At 43.0% G+C, this 25,746-nt stretch overlaps 2 protein-coding genes across 2 annotated transcripts; both read right to left on the reverse strand.

Annotated features, from left to right (window-relative positions):
* Nucleotides 1-3,500: 3,500 nt before the first annotated feature.
* On the reverse strand, nucleotides 3,501-6,423 carry LOC118769718 (histone H2A.Z-like). The gene is made up of 5 exons (XM_036516999.1): nucleotides 6,312-6,423; nucleotides 5,841-5,918; nucleotides 5,315-5,428; nucleotides 4,715-4,844; nucleotides 3,501-3,867 (listed from the first exon to the last, which is right to left on the reverse strand). The coding sequence occupies exons 1-5, from the start codon at nucleotides 6,396-6,398 to the stop codon at nucleotides 3,806-3,808; spliced, it is 471 nt and encodes a 156-aa protein (XP_036372892.1). The 5' UTR covers nucleotides 6,399-6,423; the 3' UTR covers nucleotides 3,501-3,805.
* A 15,159-nt stretch (nucleotides 6,424-21,582) lies between these two features.
* LOC118769758 (DNA damage-inducible transcript 4-like protein) lies at nucleotides 21,583-24,507 on the reverse strand. The gene is made up of 3 exons (XM_036517057.1): nucleotides 24,257-24,507; nucleotides 23,887-24,008; nucleotides 21,583-23,138 (listed from the first exon to the last, which is right to left on the reverse strand). Exons 2-3 carry the CDS (start codon nucleotides 23,975-23,977, stop codon nucleotides 22,648-22,650), a joined length of 582 nt encoding a protein of 193 aa, XP_036372950.1. The 5' UTR covers nucleotides 23,978-24,008; nucleotides 24,257-24,507; the 3' UTR covers nucleotides 21,583-22,647.
* Nucleotides 24,508-25,746: the final 1,239 nt, after the last annotated feature.

The following is a 25,746-nucleotide window of genomic DNA, read 5'->3' on the forward strand; positions in this document are numbered from 1 at the left end:
CATTCCGTGCTTAATGTGAAGAGAAGGCCTGTTTAAATAGTTAAATACTGTACATACTTTTGTTTACTGCATATGGAATGCCTTAGTGTTGCCATGAGAGGGAGAGCAGAGTTAAACTATGACTGCAGAATTGAGTTATTACTTGTGAAAGCATTTGACTAATCTAATTCCAGACATATGCTATCCACATAATACTCACGAAGTGCTGTAATATAAATGAATGCGTAACACATTTATCTTCTCAATGTATTGATGACAGTAAATTAGGAACAGAAACAGTTATGCTACTATATTTTAAACATGTGTTTAAAGTTTTTTTTTTACTTCCTAAATACGAAATATGACATGTGGTTAATCTGAGAGGTTTGGGGGAATTGTTAAAACCAACGCTAGCTGTCATTCTATATTTATAGTTTACTGACCCCTAGTGGTCATTATTATTTAACGCAGTTCCTAACATGCTTGTGTCAGCTCCTCGGGGTTCATTTAGCGCCTGTTGTAAACCAAGATGACCTTATCAGTGACCTTATCATTATCAGTTGCTAATCCTGTTAATTACGTTTTTGACTTAATTTATAAATTCACCACTGTCCTGGAAATCAGAAATGATTCCATCTCTGAGAAAAATTAAAATACGTCCATCTCTTTTAGGGCTACACAGTTAATGCAGCACAACCAATCACACAAGATTTTTTTTAGCATGAAAACAAATAAAGTCAACAGAGAGCACAGGAGGGCATCCTTTTGAATCATCCTTTTGAGGACCCGGTGAAATTTGAGGTAGACGAGACGTTAGGTCTCTGATGACCAGTATGGTCTCATCCAGGTAAAGCGGATAATTGTGTGGATTGGATGGCTGTCACTTCGAACCTCTTAATTATTTCCATTATATTGTACCATGTTGCCCTCTAGTGGTAATGTTGAGTTAACTCAAGGATCTTATTTATTGGATGGACGTAAGGTCTGTGGCTCGACGGGGTTTAGTATATTATGCTATATGAAGTCACATGCAGCTTTTCTTTAGACTCCATTAGTAGCACGGGTAAGCTTCGGTGTGCATACTTTTTTCGCGTTTTCCCCGGCAACCCGTAATTTAGCCGGTGGCATACGTGCCATCCCAACCACTGATTTGCAATTTGACTTCTCTGCAGCGTCTGCCTTTTTGATATATTACGCCGCCTAGTGGACATTATTCACAGCACTGCCTACGATCGTACGTTTTCCCACACTTTCGTCAACGTTGGCAAGATTAAAACAAACTACGAGTAACCCGGGATTAATCTTGAATTCACTTCGCTAATATATATCACCCTCAAAATTCCAGCATTGTGCTCACTGTCGCCATTTTAGAAGGTCACTTAGTGTAGTGACCACTGCTGTATATGGAAGCTCCGTATAATGCTATTTATGAAACGTCATTAGGCAGCTATAAATATTCCCCATGTATGCCGAGCTAATAGCAGAGTTGACTTGACCCCTTCATTTCACAAACTTTTGCTCTTACAGTTTAAGATGAATATGTTTGGAACATCCAATTTCTCACATAGATAGCACATCTTCCATTCATAGCCCATTTTAAAATTAAAAAGGGCAGAATATTGTCCATTTCACAATATTTCTGTAACACAAACTGTCACAGTTTAGACCAAATATTACCTTTCACACATATTTAGTTAATACTAGTGGAATACGGTGAAACCAAGGCACAAAATGTGTACAAATCACTTTAAAAAAACCCTGGCTACAGTCCAAATACAAACATGCTCACCTCAGGGAACGGTAGTTACTGAATCAGAATAACCAACCTACAGCAATTTCTATACTAAAGTCACCTTCAGAAAACCAATGGCAAAATTCCTTTTCAAACTGTTAAGATGAAAACTATTCATTTTCATTACAATCAAGAGGGGGTGTCAAGAACTCTGAAGAAAAGCCAGACTTCAGAATGTATAAAAGATGTACATGGCTACACATCAGTAGAAATTAGCAAAAATACCCTGGGTTTTGCAATATCCAAGGACCTACAAGTATAATCTCTCCTATCATTAACAGAGATCTAAGCAATTAGATTTTCTAACAGATATTGAAAGCTTTATACAGAACAGAAGGAAGGAAATGCATGGTCCCATTTTACAATGAAGTTTGAGTTACCATTTCAAGCACACATGGTTCAAGGACATTTCCAGGGAATCCATACCACGGTTTGCTCTGGGTCACTGAGCAGCACTAGTCAGACTGCCATTCACCTATTGGCTCAGGCTTAGCGGGACGCACACAGAGCAACTGGCTTCACTCCTCAGGTTATATTAGAGACTGAAAGGGTCTAAGCATTTCCTCAAGGATGTGTGCTGTCCCCACTGCTCTACTCACTCTATACCAATGATTGCACTTCTAACAGTGAATCTGTCAAACTTCTTAAGTTTGCTGATGACACTACCCTGATTAGCCTTATAGTCCACATATCGGGAGGAAGCAAACCATCTGGTGTCATGGTGTGAAGCTAACAACCTGGAGCTGAACACACGAAAAAACCGTGGAGATGGTCATTGACTTCAGGAAGAAGCCCACCCCACACTTGTCTTTGGCAATACATGGCACCATGGTCAGCAGAGTGAAGTCCTATAAATTCCTCTGCTCCATCATCCAACAGGATCTCAAATGGGAAGAGAACATGATCACAATAACCAAGAAAGGACAAGTTTATGTACTTCCTGCGACAGCTCAAAAAATACAAACTGCCACAAGAGCTGCTGGTCCAGTTCTATACAGCCATTATTGAATCAGTGATGACATCCTCCATTTCCGTCTGGTTCAGATCTGCATCTTCGCACTCTAAGCGGAAACCAGAGCGCACTGTGTGATGCGCAGAGATTATTGGCCACCACTCACCCCCCTCACAGACCTGTACTCGTCCAGGATGAGGAAGAAGGTGAGGAAAATCATGGAGGATCCCTCACATCCTGGCCACTCTCTCTTCCTGCAGCTAGGCAAAGTAAGAGTGAGATCCATAAAGACTAGGACTACACATCACCCGAGCAGTTTCTTTCCCCGGGGTAAAATCCTCTCAAATAGGGACCCTTCCCATATCCGCCCCCTGTCCAGTTGCACACTTTAATTGTCCATCCCACAGAGGAACTGTAAAACTGAAGTTATTGCACTAATATACATAACCAAAGGCATTGCAGTTTATTAATTGTATTGTATTCTACTGCATTTATTGCATTGTATAATTCTGTCTACATTTGCACATTTGTACATCTGCACTTGGCAATAAAAATTCTGGTCACTTGCTACACTTCACATCACATTGGTTACTTAGAGTAGGTCGCACTAATGCCTGTTGTATTGAGATATGCCAAACTACAAATGACTAGCCATGAACGGGTACATGTAGTCAGGTTTTCATGCTCTTCCTACTGAAGGATGACCCTTCTGGAACAAAGGGTCAGTGCTCCTGGCTCAGGAGAAAGAAAAAAGGCACAACACAAGCTGAGTGTTTATTGACCTTTATTCCAGGATGTAACATCAGTCAAAAGCGTATGGATTCAAAGCTGACCCTGACCCCGGTCAATCCCTGCGCTGGCACAGGCCATGCCATCGCGGTACCTCAACTCAAAGCCTAAATTAAAACCAAGCTTCTTTGAAGCCAACCTTCTTTTAAAAAAATACCCGGAATCGAGCAGGAGCGAAACTCGCCCTCCTCCTTTAAAAGTCTTAAACGTTCTCAGTCCTTCAGAATCAACATTTCGGCCCCGGGGCCTCTGCCTTCCGGCCAATGGGGATGGAGATCGGGGGTGGGGAAACGTTATACGGTCTTCTGCTGGCCTTTCTTTCCGATCAGAGACTTGTGGATGTGTGGGATGACTCCTGCAGGGAGAGGACAGTTTGATTAAATTCAGCCTGTGGAGTACAGTGAGCTTGGGGCAGGCAGCTAGGCAGTGTTAACCAACCCCAACCAAACATGGTCACCAACTACAACGATCATTTAATAACTGAATTCTTCGCGATAACTTCAAGTGCAACAGTGCGTGTTCATACCGGAATCACTAAGGGGTGGATTAATGGGTGAAATGCATAAGTTGCAAATGGATTCGCACTCCAGTATGGTAAAAACTTCCAGGCGATGTGATTACAGAAGCGAGGAAGCCATACTGCCATACAGCGGGGGGGTGGAGACAACTGACCATATGCACTCAGTGAGAACTGCACCACGGAGTGCATGAGACCACTAATACTACAATGCGTTTTAAGTTTAAATCAAAATAAGTTTAAGTTCAAATCCCCGGGATGGTATTCCGAGCAAACTAGTCCCGTCTTTATGAACCCTTACCCTTACGGCAGCATCACTTCAGTTAATACCAAGCTGTATAAATTTATATTCAGGAACAGTAACTTGCACAAGTTGGACTGGACAACGGAATCTGGAGGGAATGCATGGCTTGGAGCGAAAGTGCCACACATTTACACTTCCTCCAGGGAAGCTGGACCACTGTAGCCACTGTAGCCTGCAGGGGCACGATGCATTGGTCTCAGCAGCACCCACAATGCTAACAGTGCCAAATTCAATCCAAAACCATAACCCGATCCAGAAGTAATCCGAGGTCCGCTTTGCAGCGCTTATACATCTTGCTGGTGCATTTGCCATTATCGCAGCACAACTGCAGCACCACGCTTGTTAGAGCTGACCGCTCAGAGTTGTCGGGGAGGCTCTTACCTCCGCCGGCGATGGTGGCTTTGATGAGCGAGTCCAACTCCTCGTCCCCTCTGATGGCCAGCTGCAAGTGGCGCGGGGTGATACGCTTCACCTTCAGGTCCTTGGAGGCATTCCCCGCCAGCTCCAGCACCTGCAAGGCCAAGAGGAACATTTACAAACATCCCAACAAAGGATTATCTATTACTCTCACAGGAAGCTGCACTGGTCTGCTTTTTGGAGACACTAGTGAGAACACTATGCATTTATGCTAATGGTCATATTTATCTATATAAAAACTTCTCCAAATCACAAATCAAAGCACATAAATTCACCGTACACCTCCCGTGCAAACATAGTATCCACTGGGCTTGAGACCTCTGCAGCGCCCCCTTCGGGCTGTGCGAGGTACATTCACGTGGTATTGCTGAGCACAACATTCGTGGACTTGCGTTTACTTTTATCCATACTGACTAAATTGTGCGTGGATGAACAGATCAACATTTCAGGTATACTGGCTGGCAGTGGGATTAGTGGGTTAAAACTATACTGCTTCTACAAACACGAAATCTGCCCACCACTAAAGCATCACTGCGCTTTTTTTTAAGCACCGGCTCGGCGTACCTCTGCAGTCAGGTACTCCAGAATGGCTGCGCTGTAGACGGCCGCAGTGGCTCCGACACGACCGTGACTCGTCGTCCTGGATTTCAGATGTCTGTGAATACGGCCCACGGGGAACTGCGAAAAAGAATTACATCAGCGGAGAGGAAATGGGATGCGATTTAACGCCTGGGGTTACCGACTGAACGAGCGTGGGCATTCGCACGCATGCGTCTTCCAGCCACCCGTGTGGTATCAGATTACAGGCAAATTTCTAGTTTTTTCTCTCTACCAGCCCCCCCCTCCCTCCTCCCTTTTCCCTCGAGCTAGCTCGCTAGCATAAACCCACATCACGTGTCCTTGAGCGACACAAGCAAACCCTTCATCACGTGCATCGAACCCGAATTGTACAGTTAGCCGGTCACCCAATAAACTTGTGAATCGGCTATTAACATTTTCGATTGGTAAATATGGCTACCGGGCTTGCGTCCGAAACGCCCAAAACGCGGACGCTTAGCTACCGGCTAGCTTAGCTTAGCTAGCTACTGACCTGCAGCCCTGCCCTCTGGGAGCGCGAAACGGCTTTTGTTTTAGTCTTTCCGGAATCCTTCCCAGCCTTGCCACCAGCCTGAAATGGAAGATGTACAGAGAAACTGCGTTATATACATCGACACATGACTAACGTTAATGACCATTTCAATCAACCGGCATTCCACATTAGAAATAGCCCTTGGAACTAGCCAGTCTAGATAACCATCTGGACTACCATACAGCAACCTGTCTAACCACCACTCGGCTAACTGGCCAATGTTAGCAACTTGTAAAATACAGAACGTTTCAGAAACTGTTTTGTGGATGCCAGTTAGCATGTTAGCTGTACTAGCAGGCAAAATGAGAATGCTAGATAATACGATAATGACTTTATAAATTGGACAGGAAAACACTGCCTTTGACTGAACGCATATTACAACTATTTTACTGTGCCGCGAAAAACAAAGTAAACCGAAAAGAAAGATCTTACCATTGTGTTATGATTATCGTGACACGCACAACTCCACAAACGCAGAACCTCTAACTCGCTTTGCCTTACCTTGTTTAAACTGCTCATCCCGCCTTCACTCCATTATATACGCAGAATGCCACCACATCCGGGACTTCTTCATTCATGTGACGAGCCAATAGCATTTCACAGCGAAATACTTCTGACAACGTTTGTAGCCAACCACGATCCAAAAGGTGGTTCAACCGGCTGGACAAAATTCAACGCGCGCCTAATCCGAATGCGGGGTTTGGGAAACGCAGTTTTTATTAGCATTGAGCTAAATTGTTGACAATAAAATATTTGAATGCTGTGTTAACGCTCGGTGAGATTTTAGAAATCGACCGACATTGGGTTAGACAACGAAAATGTATTTCTATGTGAGAAATTCTTTAACAACGGACAAAGCCAAAAGCGTGTTTTATGGATTTTAAAACTCCCCAGATTTTTAAAACGATAAACACATTCATTAAGCCTGCTTCAAGATGTACTTTAAACACTCATTTAGCTTTTTTTAATCAATGTGATGATTCAGAAAAAAAAAAAAAAACTGGCAGAACTGGCTCATTTTTGTTGTTATAGAAAACAGACCTTTGTACAAGTCAGTGCCAACAACAAAATTGCTGTAAAATTACTCTCCTGTAAAGGTGGGAAAGATGGCTTAATTTTTTAGTAAGGACAAGCATAATTTGTGTGCGGGAACAGTAAACCAAAATGCATGATTATTAACATGAAGGCCTACCACATTAAGTTTTTAATACATTTCAGTTTAATATGATTTTAGTAGTAGTTTAGTAGTATTAAAAGGCAGATCGCAAACTTGTCAAATGGTAGACAGTTCTGTAGTTTACATCCTGAGAGTTTACATCTTTCAAAAGTATATATTGTCAAAACATTTGGCATGATTGGTGAGCTGGGACAAACACACCGTCCCAGGAGTGGCAGAAAAGGGTCAACCAAATAGTATGGTTTTCAACATGCACTGAAAAACATTAAAGAAACTCACCAAGATTACTCATAATGCCAACATTGTAAAGGTATGAGAAATTTCCACAATGGAAACTTTTGGAAACAAATTCATCAAGGAATATAACAATTTAAGCCATGGTATACATTTTATGGGCCATGGAGGCAAAGGTGCCCTGAATAAAAGTGTTTCACAGTGCCAGCTTCTGTTTGTCTGGGGAGGGAAACGATCTTGACCGACGCCCTCCTGAACCGTTGGCAGTCTGTTCATTTCCTATTGTCAGCTATTCATAGCCCTCTCTCTGTGGGGAATCTACAGGGAGGAGAGTGATGGCCTGTTTCCACTGGCTTTGTGGGTTTGGGCAGTGGCGCCTTGTACCCGCTGTGACCCCACACTCCACAGGGACCAGATGGCACCCTGGTAATAGTTATTTTTAGAGAGAGCGGAATTTATCAGTGTTATGTTCGCTATGGTGATCATGATTCTGACTGGAATGTTAATTGATCGGCTTCCTCTAGTCCTTAACATTTAAGTAACATTTCATAATAAGGAGGAAAAACGTTCTGTAAATGTCATTCTATGTTTGTTTTACATTCCTTTGGGTATTTATAGACATTTACCAAACCTGATGGTTGTAGGGTCAAGTCCCATGTGAGATTGCTCTTTTATCCTTGAGCGACTCTGGATTTCACATTTGTCCACTTAAAAACCCAGCTCACAGAGTGTACACGACAGACAGCAAGTCAGCCCAGGACACAGTCATCTGCAAAGCAAGTAAATAATGTAGTGAAATATGTTTCTTTTCCAGTACAGAACATCCACAGAAAAGCCCTTTGCCTTTGTACTTGGTATGAACTCATAATAGTAACTTCCTTTAGTAGCATACATCTTTACACACTGATACTTGACACTCGAGGTCATGGCAATGCTTCATTTCCTTTTTAGGATAAGACTGTCGCATAAATGTTTGTGTTTGGTAAAATATTGCTGTGTATCTTAGCAAAAGCTTAGAAGCTGCAATCATTTCAAGTGTTTTTAATATTGCTTATAAGAGTTGCCGTTCAGTTCCTTGTGTTGCTCAACTGGTCCGACCAGTCATCGACGTAATGCCTATTCATTAAATGCCACAGTGCCAATAGCATGCCCTGATTCATACTGGAAGTTCATTACTGAGTTACCAAACTTTTCAAAATGTAAATAAGCTTGTGAACACATTGAAGAGAAAGACATTAAAAATGTTCTTTGTTTTTCAAAATATTTTCAAATTTGTCAAAGGGCATTACATCCAACAGCCATATAATAAACAGGGAATGTTTCTGAAATGATTGGAACTGAATTTGGTCTTAATCTCCAATCTATCTATTAGAGCATAGGTCAGTTATCTTGTCTCATAACCTCTTTCTTAACAGGCATCTGCATTGATTTGTTTAGCTATATAATGTACATGTTTAATAAGTTATTCATAAGTAATACATTCAGTTCAAGCTATGATGAATATGGGGCATTCAGGAATGACAGTGCAATGCCACTTTCCAGTTATCAGACTTAAGTCAATGGTTTGATGAAATGTTACAAAAGCTTAACATTTCGATGTAGTAGTCTTTTTCCTGTTTTATTTGCAGTAAAAAGACAATGGTACTCTGTGCTCACACTTATTAATTTACTGACACAACACCCCACATGAGGATACTCTGTCTCTACAGAGTGAGGTACATTTGTTATAACAAATAGAATGTATTTGATTGATTGATTGATTGTAGTTTAGATTGGTGAGTTGTGCTGGATCGCATTCTGGCATAGTGATAAGGAGCAGTAGTTACAAACCAAAGGTTCTTGGTTTGTAATAACCTCAATTTCCAGGTGGCCTACTGCTGTTGTAAGCCCTAGGCAAGGTGATTAACCCAGTAAAAAAGTGCCTCAGTAAATACACTCATTTGAATGGATAAGGTAAAAAATGTAAATCACTCTGGATGAGACTCCTGTCGATTCCTCCTCTTCAACATCAGGAGGATTCGCCCTTTTTTGACCACCTACTCCACCCAGCTGCTCATCCAAGCCACTGTGCTCTCCCGCTTGGACTACTGCAACGCCCTCCTCGCAGGCCTCCCAGCCTGTACCATTCAGCCACTGCAGCTCATCCAAAACACAGCTGCTAGGCTGATCTACAACCTCCTCAAGTTCTCCTGCATCACCCCCTTGCTAAAATCGTTCCACTGGCACCTGATCGCAGCCAGGATCCGCTTCAAAACCTTAACCCTCACCTTTTCCGCTGCGAAAAAGACTGCCCCGACCTACCTTCAGGTCCTCATCCAACCTTACGCACCTGCTCGACAACTTCGCTCTGCCACATCCAGACGCCTCGCTCCTCCCACCATCAGAACGAAAGGCCCACACTCCTCACAACGTCGCTTTTCTGCCATCGCTCCCCAATGGTGGAATGAACTCCCCGCCCCCCTGAGAACAACCCCTTCAATCCAACCCTTTAGACGTGGTCTAAAGACACACCTCTTCAGACTCTACCTGGACTGACACCCTTGCCATTTTGACCTTGTTGACCTAAGATTCTTGGCATGTACTTGTAGCTCTATCTCTTATCGTCCCTTGATTGCATCTGATATATGTATCCCTAGATCAGATTAGCTCTATCTCGTTACACTGACCTTGTGCTCAGCTTCAGCACTATCTGCTTTGTATGGCATGTACACATCTTGCTCTTGTGCCAGTGCCTGTTTTCCCTTTGTATGCACTTTTGTACGTCACTTTGGACAAAAGCATCTGCTAAATGAATAAATGTAAATGTAAACGGATAAGTGTCTGTTGAGCAGCATGCACTGTGACATGGTGCAATTCAAGCCCATATGCAGCAGGTGGCAGTAAGTGAATTCTCTCAGTGTTATACTCTTACAGGTGACAACATTCTCATCATAATACTGGTGAGAATGACAGTAAGAACGTTTTCAGTTCAGTCCCACTAAGGGCCCCTGTTTTGTCACTCATTGTGTATGTTTATTAATTATAAGCCATTTCATTAGCGCATACTGTAATCCAGAAACATGAATATTTACATTCAGTATTGTAACAGCTGCACTGCCGGGGACCATGGTTGTTAATGACCGGGCAATATTGACATCTACATGTTAGATTCAGTTGATAAAGGTGTGGTTCCCGTATAAGCAACTGTCATTTTTAAGCTGCTCTCAATTAAAAATACCCAACAAAGGAATACATCACCCAATAATAATGCACACTCCAAGCTCTGGGACAGCAAATAAGTAATGTATTTAATAATGTACATTAGCATTGTCATCAGTGCCTGGATCACAATGGCAAACATGCACCAGCTGTACTGTGACTTAGCCAAGTTTAGAATGTCTGGTGCCGCTCCGAATCAAACCAACTGCATTCCTAAGTAGCATATTCATATTGTCATTTAGCAGACGCTCTTACGTACACCTTTTACCTGTTTTCTACTTATACATATAGATATTTACTGAGGCAATTTTGGGGTAAGTACTTTGCCCAAGGGTACAACAGGAATACCCCAGCGAGGACTCAAACCAGAAAGCTTTTGGTTATGGGCCCTGCTCCTTACCACTTTGCCATATTGCCGCATGGCAAAGCACGATTTGCTTCTTACACCCTCGGCGGTAGGCAACAGCTGTCCTTAGTACTCGAGATTTTAATACACTGGTGTCAGAGCCAAAGCCCTAATAGAGATTTCATGTTTATCATTAACTGGTGGATAAAACTTGCGATTTCATCACTTAACTCGACCTCCTTTTGGCCAATGAGGAAGATAACACGGCTGAAGCAGTGTCGATATCGTGTTGCGCGTTTAACGCCGGTAACGGACGTGCAAAGATAAACAGCTGATAAATGTAACCGTTGCAGCAGCACTGACCGCTGTTGAGAAATGGACCGTCGGGCTTCTGGCTAAAGTGTGGAAGCAAGACGCCGACACGCAGTTGCAACCCCACTCTCGACTTAATCACAGAAAGAGGAAATCAATAGTAATCTTCTACAAATAAAGCCGGTTTTACTGACGCGAGCGCGATCCCAGGAGCCCCGTCTCACCACGAGCTGACTGACTTGCTCTGTCGGACGTGACTCGGTGCAGGTTCGCCATTACCCGGCAAACGCTGAGATGAAAATGCTTTTTTAAAGTGTGGGATTAATGTAACACTCAGCAATCCATTTTATTAGCCTTTAGACGGTTGCAGTGAGACACAGGGAGCATGGTGAAACCACACACACACACACACACACACACACACACACACACACACACACACACACACACACACACACACACATATATATACAGGACAGGACAGGACAAGACAGGACAATGAAGAGTTCACAGAATCCCTGGGGACTTCAGAGGTAACCCACGCTGGTTGAAAAGGTGACATGAAATCTCTAATACAGATATCAGTGCCTACACCCAGTGGTTATTCTTACTCTCTCTGACTGGGTACAACTCAGTTCCTCAATTGTAAAGTTATCATAAAGTTTGCTATGTTCAAAACCAGTTAGTTTTTGGTATTGGCCTATTGACCTTCCCCAGGCTCTCAACAAAGATTATGGCATGACTCTGCCTCTGCTTGCTAATTTCACTAACATGTTCAGCAAATTTGCAGACATTCAACATTTTAGTCAATTGCAAAAGGAATATGCTGTGAATGCTTATCTCTTTTTCACTCTGAAACTTTTCATATGCACACTTTCACATTCAAAAACACTGCAAACTCACAACAAAACCACAAGATTATATTCTTGTAAGACAATTTCTTCTGGAGACCCTCTTGAATCAACAAGAAAATACAACACAATACATTAGTTTATCATGAGATAACATGAGAGGTCATTACTGCAGTTAGATTGGTCCATGAAGGAATGCATTTATTTGCAATGGCTTTGTGCATATTTTCAAAAGAATGTAGCAAAATGCAAGATTCAACGCAAAAAAAACCAACATCACTTCTAAATCTCAAATGCATTTTGTCTTTGTTTATGTTCAAAATGTTTATGTTCAAAATGCAAAGGTCTTTCTCACCCACTCAATACTATTGTCTCTGACATTTCAAATGCTAATTGCTATTCTTGCAGATTACTTACATTACAGTTGCTTAGAAGATCCTCTTAGAGCAACTTATAGATAGCTTAATTTTTTTTTTTTTTTTTTTACATCTAATCCATTTATAGAGCTGGATAATTACTGAGGCAATTCAGGTTAAGTACCTTGCCCAAGGGTACAGCAGCAGTGCCCCAGCAGGGAAATGAACTAGCATTCTTTAGGTTAGAAGTCCTGTTCCTTACCGCTGTACCACACTGTGAGAGTGGAGGGAGTTGTAATTGAAATTGTCAACATCGCAGCATACTGTGAGGAAATGGCAGCAGTGGATGATAAGAGTGTGGAGGACAGACAAAGTCACTGGAGCTGGACACACGTGTGCTTAAATACAAAGCTGACAACTAAGGAGCGCAGTTCTATCTGGTGAAACTAGCACAGCATTAATTTGCAATGTCAGAGAGGTCTGAGAATGCGAACAGGTCCAGGGACGAAGTTAGCTTCACCGCTCACTGATGGTACCTGCAGAGTTTAGGATCCTGCCATGTAGGTCAGTCCTTTGCAGAGGAATGATTTTAGGCCTGTGTGTGGAGGGCACATGCTTGCTGCCTTCATGAGGCTGTGGGTGAAGTGTTTGATGACATCATAGCGAGGTAGCATTCAGAGCAAACAAGCCAGCCAGAGGTTTTTCCCATGATGCCTCCATGAGGATGTTGGGTGCGATGTGGATGGAAATCTCGTGCTGAGGAAAAACTTGATTAGAGATGGTGACTAAATGCATATTGTGCTGTATTTTGTGTATTTGCAATCATTCCTGTTCTCTTGTTCACTGTAACTGAGGTTGCTGTTTGACTGACAAAATGGTAGGGCACATCCTGAGTTTTCAATTGCTTTTAAATTGAGATTCATAAGATTACTTATTACTTCCAATACTATTATTTCTTTGATTATTTAGTTGTGAGTATTTATCAAAGGTTCTGCTATTTTACTTCAAAGATTTTAATGAATTTCATGTAGTTAGATGCATAGATACTAGCATTTTCTTTTGAAAAAATGCATTTACAACAATGCATTCACTTCTATTTTAAATGTCCATTTTTCTTGGGTTACAGGTTTCTTATACCAGTGTGAGTGCCTTCTGTTTATTTTGCAAAAGGTTCTGTGTTTTGGCGCTTTCAAAAAACTTGCCAAAGTCATTGTAAAAAAAAAATGGCAAAGATTAAGGCAGAAAGAGTTCGGAATAGGACTAAGCAGCTTGGCTGACATCTAAAACCTTGCAGCTAATAATAATCAAACCAATGCTGAGCTATGGAAAACTCCTCCTAGCCTACTACAGGGCTAGGTGGCGCTGTTACCATATTGCAGATATTTATCTGATACTCTAGGATCCTAGAAGGGAATCAAGAAGATCTTTCAGGGGGAATCAAGAACGGCCAAGGGGAAGGAGCTAGGAGGTCATTCAAGATTGGGCTTTGGATTTCTTCCTATTAGGTTTGATTGAATGGCATGACCACAGGTGGCTAAGAGCAAGATGTTTGTCAACCTGTTTTGTTCATGGGAAAACCTGTTGAATGATCCCTGTTTTAATTCTCTCAGTTCAGTCCGTTCCTCAAAAGAATGTGTCATTCAGCAACCGTGGTCTGTGCCAAGGAAATGATGTCCTAGGACAGACTGACTTTTTTTCCATAGGTGGCAACGCTTTGGCTGTTCCTTTCATATGATTTATATCTGCTGTTCATGTTTATATCCTGTGTATGATCTCAGTTACCTAAGAAGAACAGAGTGGACATGGTGGGCTGCCAGCATGAACACCTTGTTCCTCATGGTCTCTGCGAGTGTGTGACTGAATTAGAATCCCGAGAGAGGATGGAAAGTATTCGCCCATGTTTCAACCTGTGTGTGTGTGTGTTTTGCATATGCATGTATGCACAATCCGGGGTTTATCCTGAGATAAATGAAAATAAAATATAGGTAAATTTTTTTTACGCTGCACATAGAAGCATATGTTTTACAACCAATTGCATACTGGGACATGTTCTCTGTTTATCCTATGTGAATGGGATGCAGTCTTGTGGACCACAAGGGCAGTATGTATTCAGCTTCATCCTTACAGTTTTAGATTGTACCCAATGGATTGTGAAATCCCTTAATTCCTGGGAAATGTTGGAGACTAAGTTGAATTTTTTTTTTAAACTGAGGCAGTAACCACTGCTGTGACACCCTGAAATGTTGTTTTGGTAAAAATCTGTTCCCATTAAAGATGCATTTCATGAAAACTCCCTTCTTTCAACAGTGGTGGGTCTCACAGCAGAAATCTACAATTCAAACTGAATCTCCCTCCCCCATCTCTCTAATCTGGGTAACGGGCAAAGCTGTCCCCACAGAGCCCTATTGCAATGCTAAAAGGGGTCTTGGGTCTGTAATGATGATATGTCACCTCATTTTAACTGGACAGACTGTCCTTGCTTGTCACGTGGGCCCACTGACAGGCCGATCTCAAAGGACGACCAGGCCCCGATCAATGGGCAGCTGTCACCGATCCTCCACGGGAGCAGGCGATTGGCCACTCAGAGAAACCCCAGCGTCAGCATTGGTGAGAAAGTGCAGGGGGACCTGGTGCTGATGGGAAATTTGCAAGCCCTCATGGTCTCTGAAAAAACCTAGCTGCTCTCTCCTTGCTCCCCAGTGTCAAAATGAATGAGAAGGCTGGGACCACTTGCCTGTGGGCTAAGGGCTTGACTGCTGCTAATCACAGAAAGTCAAACGGTTATGACGAAGAAGGAATGGGTCGGTCTAAAAACCCCCAGCCTGGTTATGCCGTTTTAAGAAATTTGCTGCGTGCAGCAGTTTCCATTTGGGTGTACAATATGCACCAGAGTTGCTCGCTGAAAATGCCTAAGCCTCAATCACTTTTACTGTCCAAACAAAGAAGTCCAAAGAGCTATCTAATGTCATGCATTGCACTCCAGAAGTAAATTGCTAATTCTGGTCCTATTTTGCACTTTTTGCTGTTTGTAATACACACCATGACACATTTAGACAGACTGCTATGCTAAATGTCATGCTTAGCCAGGCTGCTCGCGGACAAAGTGCACTTCCGTGTTGTACTCCCATACTTCAGCATATTTCACAGTGGCTCTGGTCAGGGTCACGTATGTTTGCATTACAGATCACCTTGTCCCGAATGACCCATTTATACAGTACGGTGGAATGTTTACGGGCGAAAATCACACAGCAGTGGAATATCTCACTCAGAGACACCAGTGTTTCTGTCCCAACCAGGACCTGACCCCGTGACATCTGTTCCAGTGCTCTAGATCTCAAAAACAGTGCTTTACTCTGCCATCTCTCTCTCTCCCTCTCTCTCTCTCTCTCTCACAACTATATCTAGAAGTAGGTATAGATATAGATGTGTATAATGTCCTGTATTTACTGGGTGAATCTGTCTGTGATATATGATGATGGGACACAAAAAGAAGCAGAACCTATTTTTAAACATACCTGTAACTGAAAACTACATGCTGGGTGTAGGTATTTATATTCCCTATGCAAAATGTACAGGCTGTACATTCATTCAGTCCCTCCAGACCTCCCGGCTGCTTATTTTGGCTCCCCATGATAAAGGCACAACAGTGGTGGGCCCCGTGTTTTCGCACCCCTCGCACCCGACTCGAGGACACACATCCCCGGGATGTTGATGTCGCCCCGTGGAATCATGTTACTTCTTAAAAAAGGCCCCAGTGTAAACCTCCTGGTGTCCTTGGTTGAGCTAGTTTCCGCATAGCGTACCCGCAGATGTGAAATAGCCGCCAGCGCGTCTGGCCATGCTTGGGGGCTGTCGTTAATGTCTCTAGCCATGCCTATGGCCCATTCTCTGTCCATATCCGGCATTTAGTCAAGTCCATCTGCTGTGTTTTTTCTGTCTTTTTATAACCATGCCCAATAAGCACTAAGCAAGCATGGGAAACACATTACTAATAGCCACTCCAAGGATTATGTTCACATAAGCAGTGCGGACAAGGTCTTGTGGACATGGGACTCATGGATAAAACATTGTGTGGTGACATAGACATAGCATTTACCATCACATACTTGTTTATATATCTCCAGCATTACACATGCTGTATTTCACTGAAACTCACTGTAAATATTGCATGTGTTAACTGCTTTCAAACTGTTTTCTTTTAAATCTGTTTTTTCACTAGTTTAGTCACTTCATGGAGAGCGGTGACCTGGAGGGACGTCCCCACACATCACCTGCATCTCCACCAAAGGATCAAGCGCAAAGCCAGACTTTTTCGCAAGGTTGTGGTATGGCACACTATTAGAAACGGGGCACCAAATTTACACTTTGCCATTTCGCTCTTGCAGTGATCATGCATTCAAGATATGCCAAGAAAGATGTGCATTAACCTGTTACATATTGGGAGTTTTATGCTATATTATTATATGTATTGTTACGTATTGTTATGTTGTGTATTTATGGTACATTTCATCCTCCTGGATTGAAGGGTCACAGGTTAATCATATTCCATCAGTACGCCATCAGGGCTCCTTCACTCCTCTTCTGACTGACCTCATTGCAGGAGAGCGAAAAGCTGACCCAACAGAAAGTAGGATATCGTTTGCAATTTGCATGACACTGCTTTTACCTACACAGCCCCCATCTGCGCTCTCACCCGCCCGTTCCAGTCGATGCTGATGTTAATGCCACCGACAGACCAGTGCCAAAAGAATGATTGGGCCCGCTGCAATGGCAGACTCTTCTTTCTGTCAGCTGAATTTCATATGCGAGCGAGGCATGTCCACCCTAAGGCACCCCTATGTACGCTGATCAGCTATATGCAAGGCTGTCAGTGGCACAGGCGTTTCAGATCGCTGGCGTGCTGTGGAAGTCAAGGGCTTCTGCCACTAATCTCCACATCAATGTGCATGCAACAGCATATTTTTGTTGATTTGCTAATGGTGATGTGTTATTATCTTTCCCCTCTGGGAAGGGGCCAAATAAGATTCTCATACTCTGTTGACTCATACATTTTATTGGGAACTTCACTAGAATCAATAGATTTTTGAAAATACTTGTTCTGAAACAGAGCACTGACTTATTATGTTATGAATGTGCATATGGTACAATGCCCTGCAATGAGTTGGTCCACAGTGAAAAAGAGATCTAATACAAACCGGCAGAATGTAGATTCTAAACCATTTTAATGACATTCCTATCTCACATCCCTCCTGAATTAAATATTCTGGTTTGTCAGCAGAACCAATTTCAAGTGAAAGTGGTTTTGCACAAGGTCAGTATAAATTAGGTAATAATACAATATTTGCTTCTCTGTGTCCCTCGGCTTGGCAATGGATTCACTAGACTTGGTGCAAATGCAATTCATTTAGATACATGCTGAGCAATAGCACTATACACTGGTGAAGACAAATATAACGAATCTACGTATTTTGCTGGATTCAGCTTTTTTGATCTGTGCAGAGAGCTCTTCCAGGATTGTAAGGAGGAAGGAATGATTCTATGCGAGGTTCATATCATCTCATCACTTATACAGATGGTTCTAGGCAAAATGTATGTGGAGGCTTTTCTACTACACTTGGGCAACAGCGGGGCATTGGATTTCTGGGGCCATTAACAATGAATAGTTCAGACCACTGATTGCTATAAAAATTGGAACAGCGGTTCCTCCAGCTTTAATGTAGCCCACTCTCCAATCCATATCCAAAGACAAATTAAAGAGGTATGGCAATGGGTGCGCTATTGTTGTGAGAGATTTGCCTTTAATTGATCACGCTTGTTATAATCTCATTTTTATCATCAGGGATTTCAAAGTTCAAAGTATCCACTCTAGTGTTGTGAATGTAGTGTAGTGACTTTGCAGGGGCTGGTCATCATGGGAGGTATTTTGGCAGCGAGGGGGGGACCTACAGTCACCAAAGAAGTTGTTTGGCAATGCCAAAATGACATCATTTATTTTCTATTTTAACTTTGTTACATGCTGTTTTGCTGTGGGTTTACAGCATTTTGGATCCCTTAATGTCTTCACTTGAAAATTTCCACGCATTTTTTTCATCCTATTTTGGGACCTCAGTTTATTTAAGTAGTGTGGTCATTCTACTATCCTTGGAAGATGATTTAATTTGTTTTTACACACCCTAAACCTCCCAAGGCTTATAAGGGTGTCTGCCCGTATTTCCTCATAATGATTGGACATTAGCACAAGTATTGTGCTGTCTGTATCTTTCCTAAAGTGGAAGTCGGTTGTGTGGAAATTCTACAATTGGCAGGGCTTCATTATTCACAGACAGCAGAACAAACACCATGGAGCCCTAGCAGTCAGAATTGGTGTTAGTTGGTGCCAGTTGGTGCTTTGCTCCGGTGTTGCAAACTCCATCCCCTCCAGCTTGCAGCAGTACAACAAGCATTGAAATTACGACCTCCCAGTACACAAGGTCAGTAGATGTTATTGATCATAATTGCTTTTCTCAGCGGTCAATTTGAGCTATAATCGACCGCGTTCCTCGTTGATGGGGCCTTTGGATTAATGTCTGTGTGAGAGCGGGTCAAAGTTTGGTGTGAGGGCAGGGAAGGAGCATGCCTAGTCTCTCACCTTTTATCGACCGCTGCTAAAATTGCGGGTCGAACGTAAAAGGGCACTTTGAGAACGAGTCATCCGCCCCCGCCCTGTCAGACTGCCTTGACACCAGCAACCACCAGGCCCAGAGCTGCCCTCAACCCCCGAGAGCAGTGAACCACACTTTGGGGGTGGGGGTGGGGGGGTTTAATTATGAGATCCTGCTCTCAGTGTCGAGGCAGGCCTTGGACACAGGAGCGCTCTCCGTGAGTGATTGAGTGCGGTGTTGCTCAGAAAGCACCCAGGAGCAGAGAACGTTCGTCCTTCCCAGCTCCTCTGGAGTGCACAGACAGCCTTCCATTAAAGGGCGGCGGAGAAATGTCACACAGACTCTGCAGGATTATTAACGGGTGCCACTCCACACTCTCGCGTAAACACGGCGGCCATCTTGACCCAGGCTGGAATGCCTGCGGACAAGCCAAAATTACATCTCTCTGAGGCACTTGTGAAGCTGTCGGGGCTTTTTGTGTGCATGTTTTATTTTTTGTAGGCCGTGGCCATTTGCTTGCGACTTTTTCCTTGCCAAGTACTGGAGTAATTTAGTGAGAATAAACGAATGGGCCGCCACAGAATTTATTCAGAAAGAAATTCCCAGACAAAGACCTAGCCTTCATGATTATTATTAGCAGATGACAAAAAAGGAGGTAGGTGTTATGTGCAGGAGTGGTTAGCGTCTTTAATAATAACATTAGCGCTCTCCCCTTGCGCAAACATCACAGAGGAGGAAAGTTCAGTTAGCAGAGGCTGAGACTGAGAGACTAGGGAGGCGAGATTCTAAAAACAACCAACACGAGGGAGCACAGGTATATGCGATTTTTATACCCACACACAAAAAGAAGTTCACATGGGTCAGAATGATTTCCCAACAATCATCTAAAACTACCCCTCCCAATTTTTTGTTTAAAATGCCAAACTAAAGTTTCAATAGAATTGGAGAGGCTCCCTGTTGAGATTGTGAGATTTCAACATTTCGAGAAGACACAGATCATCTGTGGCAAGTGAAACCTTTCTGTTGCAGTAACCTCTGTGTGGATTTGTCCTCTGTTGAACAAAGAGGCCCTGTTTTAAGAGGGAAGGTTTATTTGTCCCTAGTTACATGTGATTTAGTAGACCTGCAATGCAAAACAGCTCCAACACCACAAAGGTATTGCACAACTGTTCTCCCGCAGACGATCTTACAGTTCTACATGCATAAACATTTATAGAGATAGAGATATATAAAATTAGAGATATATAAAATGCACTCTCCTACAATTATACATGTATATATATAGACTGAGATATATAAAACTATGTCAGTGTTTTTACCCAGGAAGAGCTCTATTTTTTCATACAATCCATTTATATATCTGAGTATTTAGAGAGGCATTTCAGGTTAAGCACTATGCACAGGGGAAACCAGCAGTGCCCCAATCTGGGAACTGAACATGCATCCTTAGTTTCAGCCCCATCTCCCTCACAGAATCTAGACACGCTCTTCCTGGAAAAGCACAGAATTACAGAGAAAAAAGGGATGGGTTTCAGTATGCTACTTTTAGGAATGTGTAGTATGGGACAAGTAAAAATTAAATTTGTCAGTCATTTCTAAGACAGTATTTTGATTCTGCTGGATTCTCTATATTTTGCCAGGATGACTGTTTAGTAAGGCATGACAACAAATTCAGTGTATGTTTTCCCAGTGATTGTAGGTTTTATTTGTATACCTTCCAGTATTATATGAATGAAAAAATTATGATTTTTGGCAATATACCAATAATATTCAATTGAAATTTGAACATTGGTGGCATTGCAGCTTCTCTGGACTGTTTTTAACCAGTGTAGCTCATCAGTTCATATGAATAGTTAGGTTGAAATATTGACAAACATGCAACTGCTTATTAAGATCCAATTTCATGCCTTTGGTGGCCGTGTGTTATTCAGGCAGAGGTTAGAGTAAACAGCAAATCATTTGATGCTCTCAGAACACCCCGGTCACGTCGTTCCCACGTTGACGGGACACTTGTGCTCTGCCGTGCTTGTTTATCAGTGGATTGAAAGCCCTCTTTGTGACCCTGCAGGGCGACCCGCGCCACCACCCCGGCACGGACGAACATCCAAGTCCATCTCTGCTTCTGCTTCCCCACATGAGCGACTGCTCCCAACAGCCAATTACCCAGAAGCCTTTGGGGCAGGGACGGTGCGCACCTCTCAGCTAGCACAGACCCCTGGAAAAGCAAACATGTGGCACTTATGTGAGAGAATCCCTGCAGCATGCATGCAAATAACCCAGAACTGCAGACACTCAAAGGGCGCAGCAGGTCATACCTAAAGGGTCCTGGACCGTCCTGCTAAACAGACCTGTTAAGAGCAACTGCTGCCAAGTTATGCCTCAGGTCTTACGCAAGTACATTCAAAGACATTTTGTATTTAAACTGTTAGACCAAGTATTAGTTGAACCACACACAATGACAAATGGATGAAATCTGACACCAATACAAAATGAATCCAAAGCTACTTAGGATTTAAAAAATATTTTATTGTCAAATAGACAAGAATTTCCACTTCCTATAACAGGAATTTAGTAAAAAAAAATGTTGCCAAATAAAGAGCACTGCAGCCATAATCACCCTGGAAAGGCAATGTAATGGTAGAACATTTAGTGTAAAAAAGATGACCACTACATTAAGCAAATGAACGTACATAGAATTCCCGTAGTGCAACAAAATCGGACTGAAAACTACAAGTGCAAACTAAACAAACGGGCAGTCAGAATCCAATTCAGCTCCTTTTTAATGGCTCAACATTTGAAAGGCACTTCTGGGAATCTCTGGGAATTTGAACTTCACTTCCACATTTCAGAGATCCCGTGCCACTGGCAAACAAGCTGCATACTGACATTTGATGACTTGCCATCTGCTTTACAAAAGGATTTTTTTAAACAGAGTATTGCACATCTGGAGCTGTGATCCCCCAAAACTTTTCAGTTCTTAAGCTTCCAAAATGAGAGCCTGCAGTTTCACAAGTGGACAAATCAGAACAAAATCCATTTTGAAACATGGATTTAGAGTGACAAGTGTCAAGATCGATTTTATTCCCTTAAGACTGACTAGAATACACCTGTCCAACTGGAGGGAGTGTATAAAAGGCTGCATGATAACTCATCTGCATCTCCTTCGATATAAAAGTGCATAAACGGATTTGGATCCACTGAGGAAACCCAAGCTCCCATTCCTATGAGTATTTGTGGTAGCTCTCATGACTCCATGGAATGGTGACCTACACACCTGTGACACAGAGGCCACCAAGAACCCAGCCCTATCCCCTGCCACTTGAACCTGTAGCGACTGCAACTCATATGACCCTGGGTTCCATTAGTACATGTCCTCAATTTACTGGATCTTAAATGCAAGAGTATTACTATTTTCAGACCCTCTTTTTTACTCATGTTGGCAATTGCTGACCTGTCTGAAGACAAAAAAAAAAAAAAACAGAACTTGCCTCAGAGCCAAACAAAAGGACAAATGTTGCCTGAACGCAGTGGGCAATTAAAAAAAAAAAAAAAAAAACAAACTTGCCACTCAACTGAGTGACCCATACATTCAGAGAATCCACAGAAATGTGCAAGTATATCATGTCCGTCCTTCCTCCTCCTCCTCATCCTCCTCAGTACTCCTCCACCACGGTACCAGCCGAGGAAGAGTACAATTTCCTTTTGATGAGGCGGAAGCCCGGGCTGAGCTTGAGCGCATGGCGGAAGCGAGGGGCGAAGCAGGCCCCGATGAGGAAGAAGTCCCTGAGGCTGGGCCAGGCGCTGCCGTCCTGCTTGAACACCAGCGTGAGCTCGAAGGTGGGCACCACGCTGGGGTCGTAGGCGATGCGCTCCAGCTTCTTACACATGTTCTCCACCTCCAGCAGCACGTGCAGGACGCAGCCCCTCAGGCCGCAGGGCTCGCCCGACGCCATCCGCAGGACGTCCCGGGCTATCCGCCTGGTCAGCTTCTCGGGCACCAGCACCTCCGAGCAGTGCAGCTTGGTCTTCTTGGCCCGCGAAAGGCAGTTCTCAAACATCTTGGCTAGCTGCTGGCACGCGCGGTCCTCCAGTACCTCGCTGTTCAGGTTGGGCTCCACCAGCGAGTGGTCCCAGTAGTCCAGCTCTGAGACAGAAAAGGGGGGAGACCTTAAGACACTAACACAGTGTAGGGGTTTGAAAGCCTGCAGTATGGCAGTTTACAAAGCTGTGTGAAAAGAAACCTAGTCCCAACAATGGATAAACCGTTTCTCAAAGTCCTCCAATGGTGAGGGTGTACCATTGAGGACATGAACCATGAAGCCAGACATGTCAGTTCCTTTATACACTGCGTTTCAAAAAAAGCCTTAAACCTTAAGATAGAGCCAGTTAAAAACCACCTCAAGGAGACATTCAAAGGCATATTCTATGCCATTTAAACCTCACTAACCAGCCATTTTTAAAAACACTGTCAGCTGTTTACAGATATTCTGTGTACATATTCCCTTCAGTACAAATCCAGCTGTATAAATGGATAAAACTAATCTCTGCAAGCCGCTCCAGATAAGAGCGTCTGCTAAATGCCAATGTAATCTAATGCAACTCATTTTGTAGACAAATACTGTAGCGTTGCACAAGTCTGCATATGAATGAAAAGGCAATGAACTTATGGGTTTTTATTCTCTCAATATACCAACGCAAAACCCATCTGGCAACTGCAAGGTCCGTACTCCAGTGTCTACACATTGTTTTCGAGGCGCTGAACTCAACGCCGCCCCATCGCATTTGTACCGCACTCTGCACCAAACAAGTAAACAAGCGCAGAATGCCATTTTGAAGGTCTAACGTACAGGACTAGGAAGGATTGCGAGAAAATAAAGAAAATGACAACTCACCATCGTCAAGGAACGCCTGGTCATATCTGCGGTCTATCAGTTCCGAAATGCATTCTGCGTTTTTGCTTTTCAGTGTGCTAGTCGCAACCATCGTGGAATTCTTTAGTTTCTTTTCAAAAGTGCTGTTCGGGAAAAAGGTGAAAACGCACAGATACCAGTAAGATGACGTACACTTTTCAGTAAACATTTTCTTAAATGCCTAGCTAACCAGTTATGAATAGCGAGCTGGCTAACAATATGATAAACAAGTCTGCCACAAATAAATGGCTGGCTATCCGTTTAGTCTGATTCAATGATGGCTGCAGATTGCTGGCTAGCAAGTAAGCTATTCAACTGTTCAAAACTGAATAAAAAAACAGGTTACACTTACCGTTATAGCCGACGTAGGCGATATATTGTAAAATAAGTTAAGTTTGATAAACGTTCTCTGTTAAATACATCCACACACATCCAGACTTTCTCAAGCTCACTCACTCGCCACACACTCTCTCTCCATCCGTACTTTCACACAGCCATTCGGCTGACTTGCTCCGAAACTTTATAGTCTCCTCTTCACAGCTGACCGCAGTGCTTCGACCAATCAGCGCAGGGCTAGCATTCTGGAAAAAACAAGCATTTATCGGCATTCACCAGCGGTCAGCGACGACCACATTTGCGGCACATGATTGGCTGCGGCCGAATGAGAGACAGCCAATTACCGCGAGAAATTGCTGTGTTGCTACCTGTCCTCATATAGTCCATATTTTTCGTTTTCCCTCCTGTGTCGAGCTGGTAAGCGAATTTGTGTCTACATATGAGCTACACGTAGATAAGACCCGTTTGGTCCTTTGACACGCTGTTAGCCAATATTAATTTAAACTCAGTTTGTCTTTATGAACACATTTCTCACAGGTATATTAAGCACACCAGTGAAATTCCCTGATAAACAAACTTCCTTCGCTCGGACCTCGTTTTATTGGTTTACTTTACAATACATTAGTTCTACCTTAATGTGCTCCATGATTTTAGCTTGAGGTAATTGCCATTGTAAGTCAGTCTGGTAATGGCCACTGTTTGCCTATAAAATAAATATTTGCACATCATAATTCAACCAATCCCTTGGCTCCTTGCAGGCACAGAATGCACACAATGTTGATCACGTTGTGTTGTTATTTGTAGAGAGGTATTCTGACATCTTTTTCTCTCTCTCGTTGGTAACATTGTATTTTTGGGACCATGGTCTCCCCTCTTAAATTAAGCTCTCAAGCAGGAAATGCACAAAATAGGAAAGGAGTGAATTCCTCCAGCAATATCTCACCAGACTATATTAGTCTTTGCAGCTACAGGTTGTGGCCATGAGGAATTACTGTAACTTTCTCTGTCTCACCGATTCCAGCCAATCTCACCAAATAATTCAAACAACTTAGCTGCCTGGCTGGTTTTCTGTCTCCCCACCTGCTCCTGCACCACCCCTCTCCTGGTCTCACTCCACAGGCAGCTAATTTCAGCCTGCATCCACTTCAAATGCCTGGTACTGGCATACCATGCCCACAGCCAGACCACCGTTGCATACTTACAATATCTCCCAGCAGCAGTACAATAAATTGCCTGCCACAGCAAAGATTGCCTTCCACAGCAGTTCACATTGCCGCCTTTTGAAAAATCAACTGTAAGGACTACAGCTGAGTTCACAAATCCTGGGGCTGCCTCAAATCTGTGTGGAGCTCCGTAGCCAACCCCTTATTATGTAGGAATTGACCAGCGATCAGTTCTGATGTGTTGCTTAGGAGGGGCTTTGAAGGGTATTATAAGTATTTGTTCAGCTTAGGACAACTAATTACAAGCTAGTTTTGCTGCTCTTGATTGTTGAAATGACATTTT

This window comes from Megalops cyprinoides, chromosome 22, assembly GCF_013368585.1.
Source record: "Megalops cyprinoides isolate fMegCyp1 chromosome 22, fMegCyp1.pri, whole genome shotgun sequence".
In the NCBI taxonomy this organism is placed as follows: Eukaryota; Metazoa; Chordata; class Actinopteri; order Elopiformes; family Megalopidae; genus Megalops; species Megalops cyprinoides.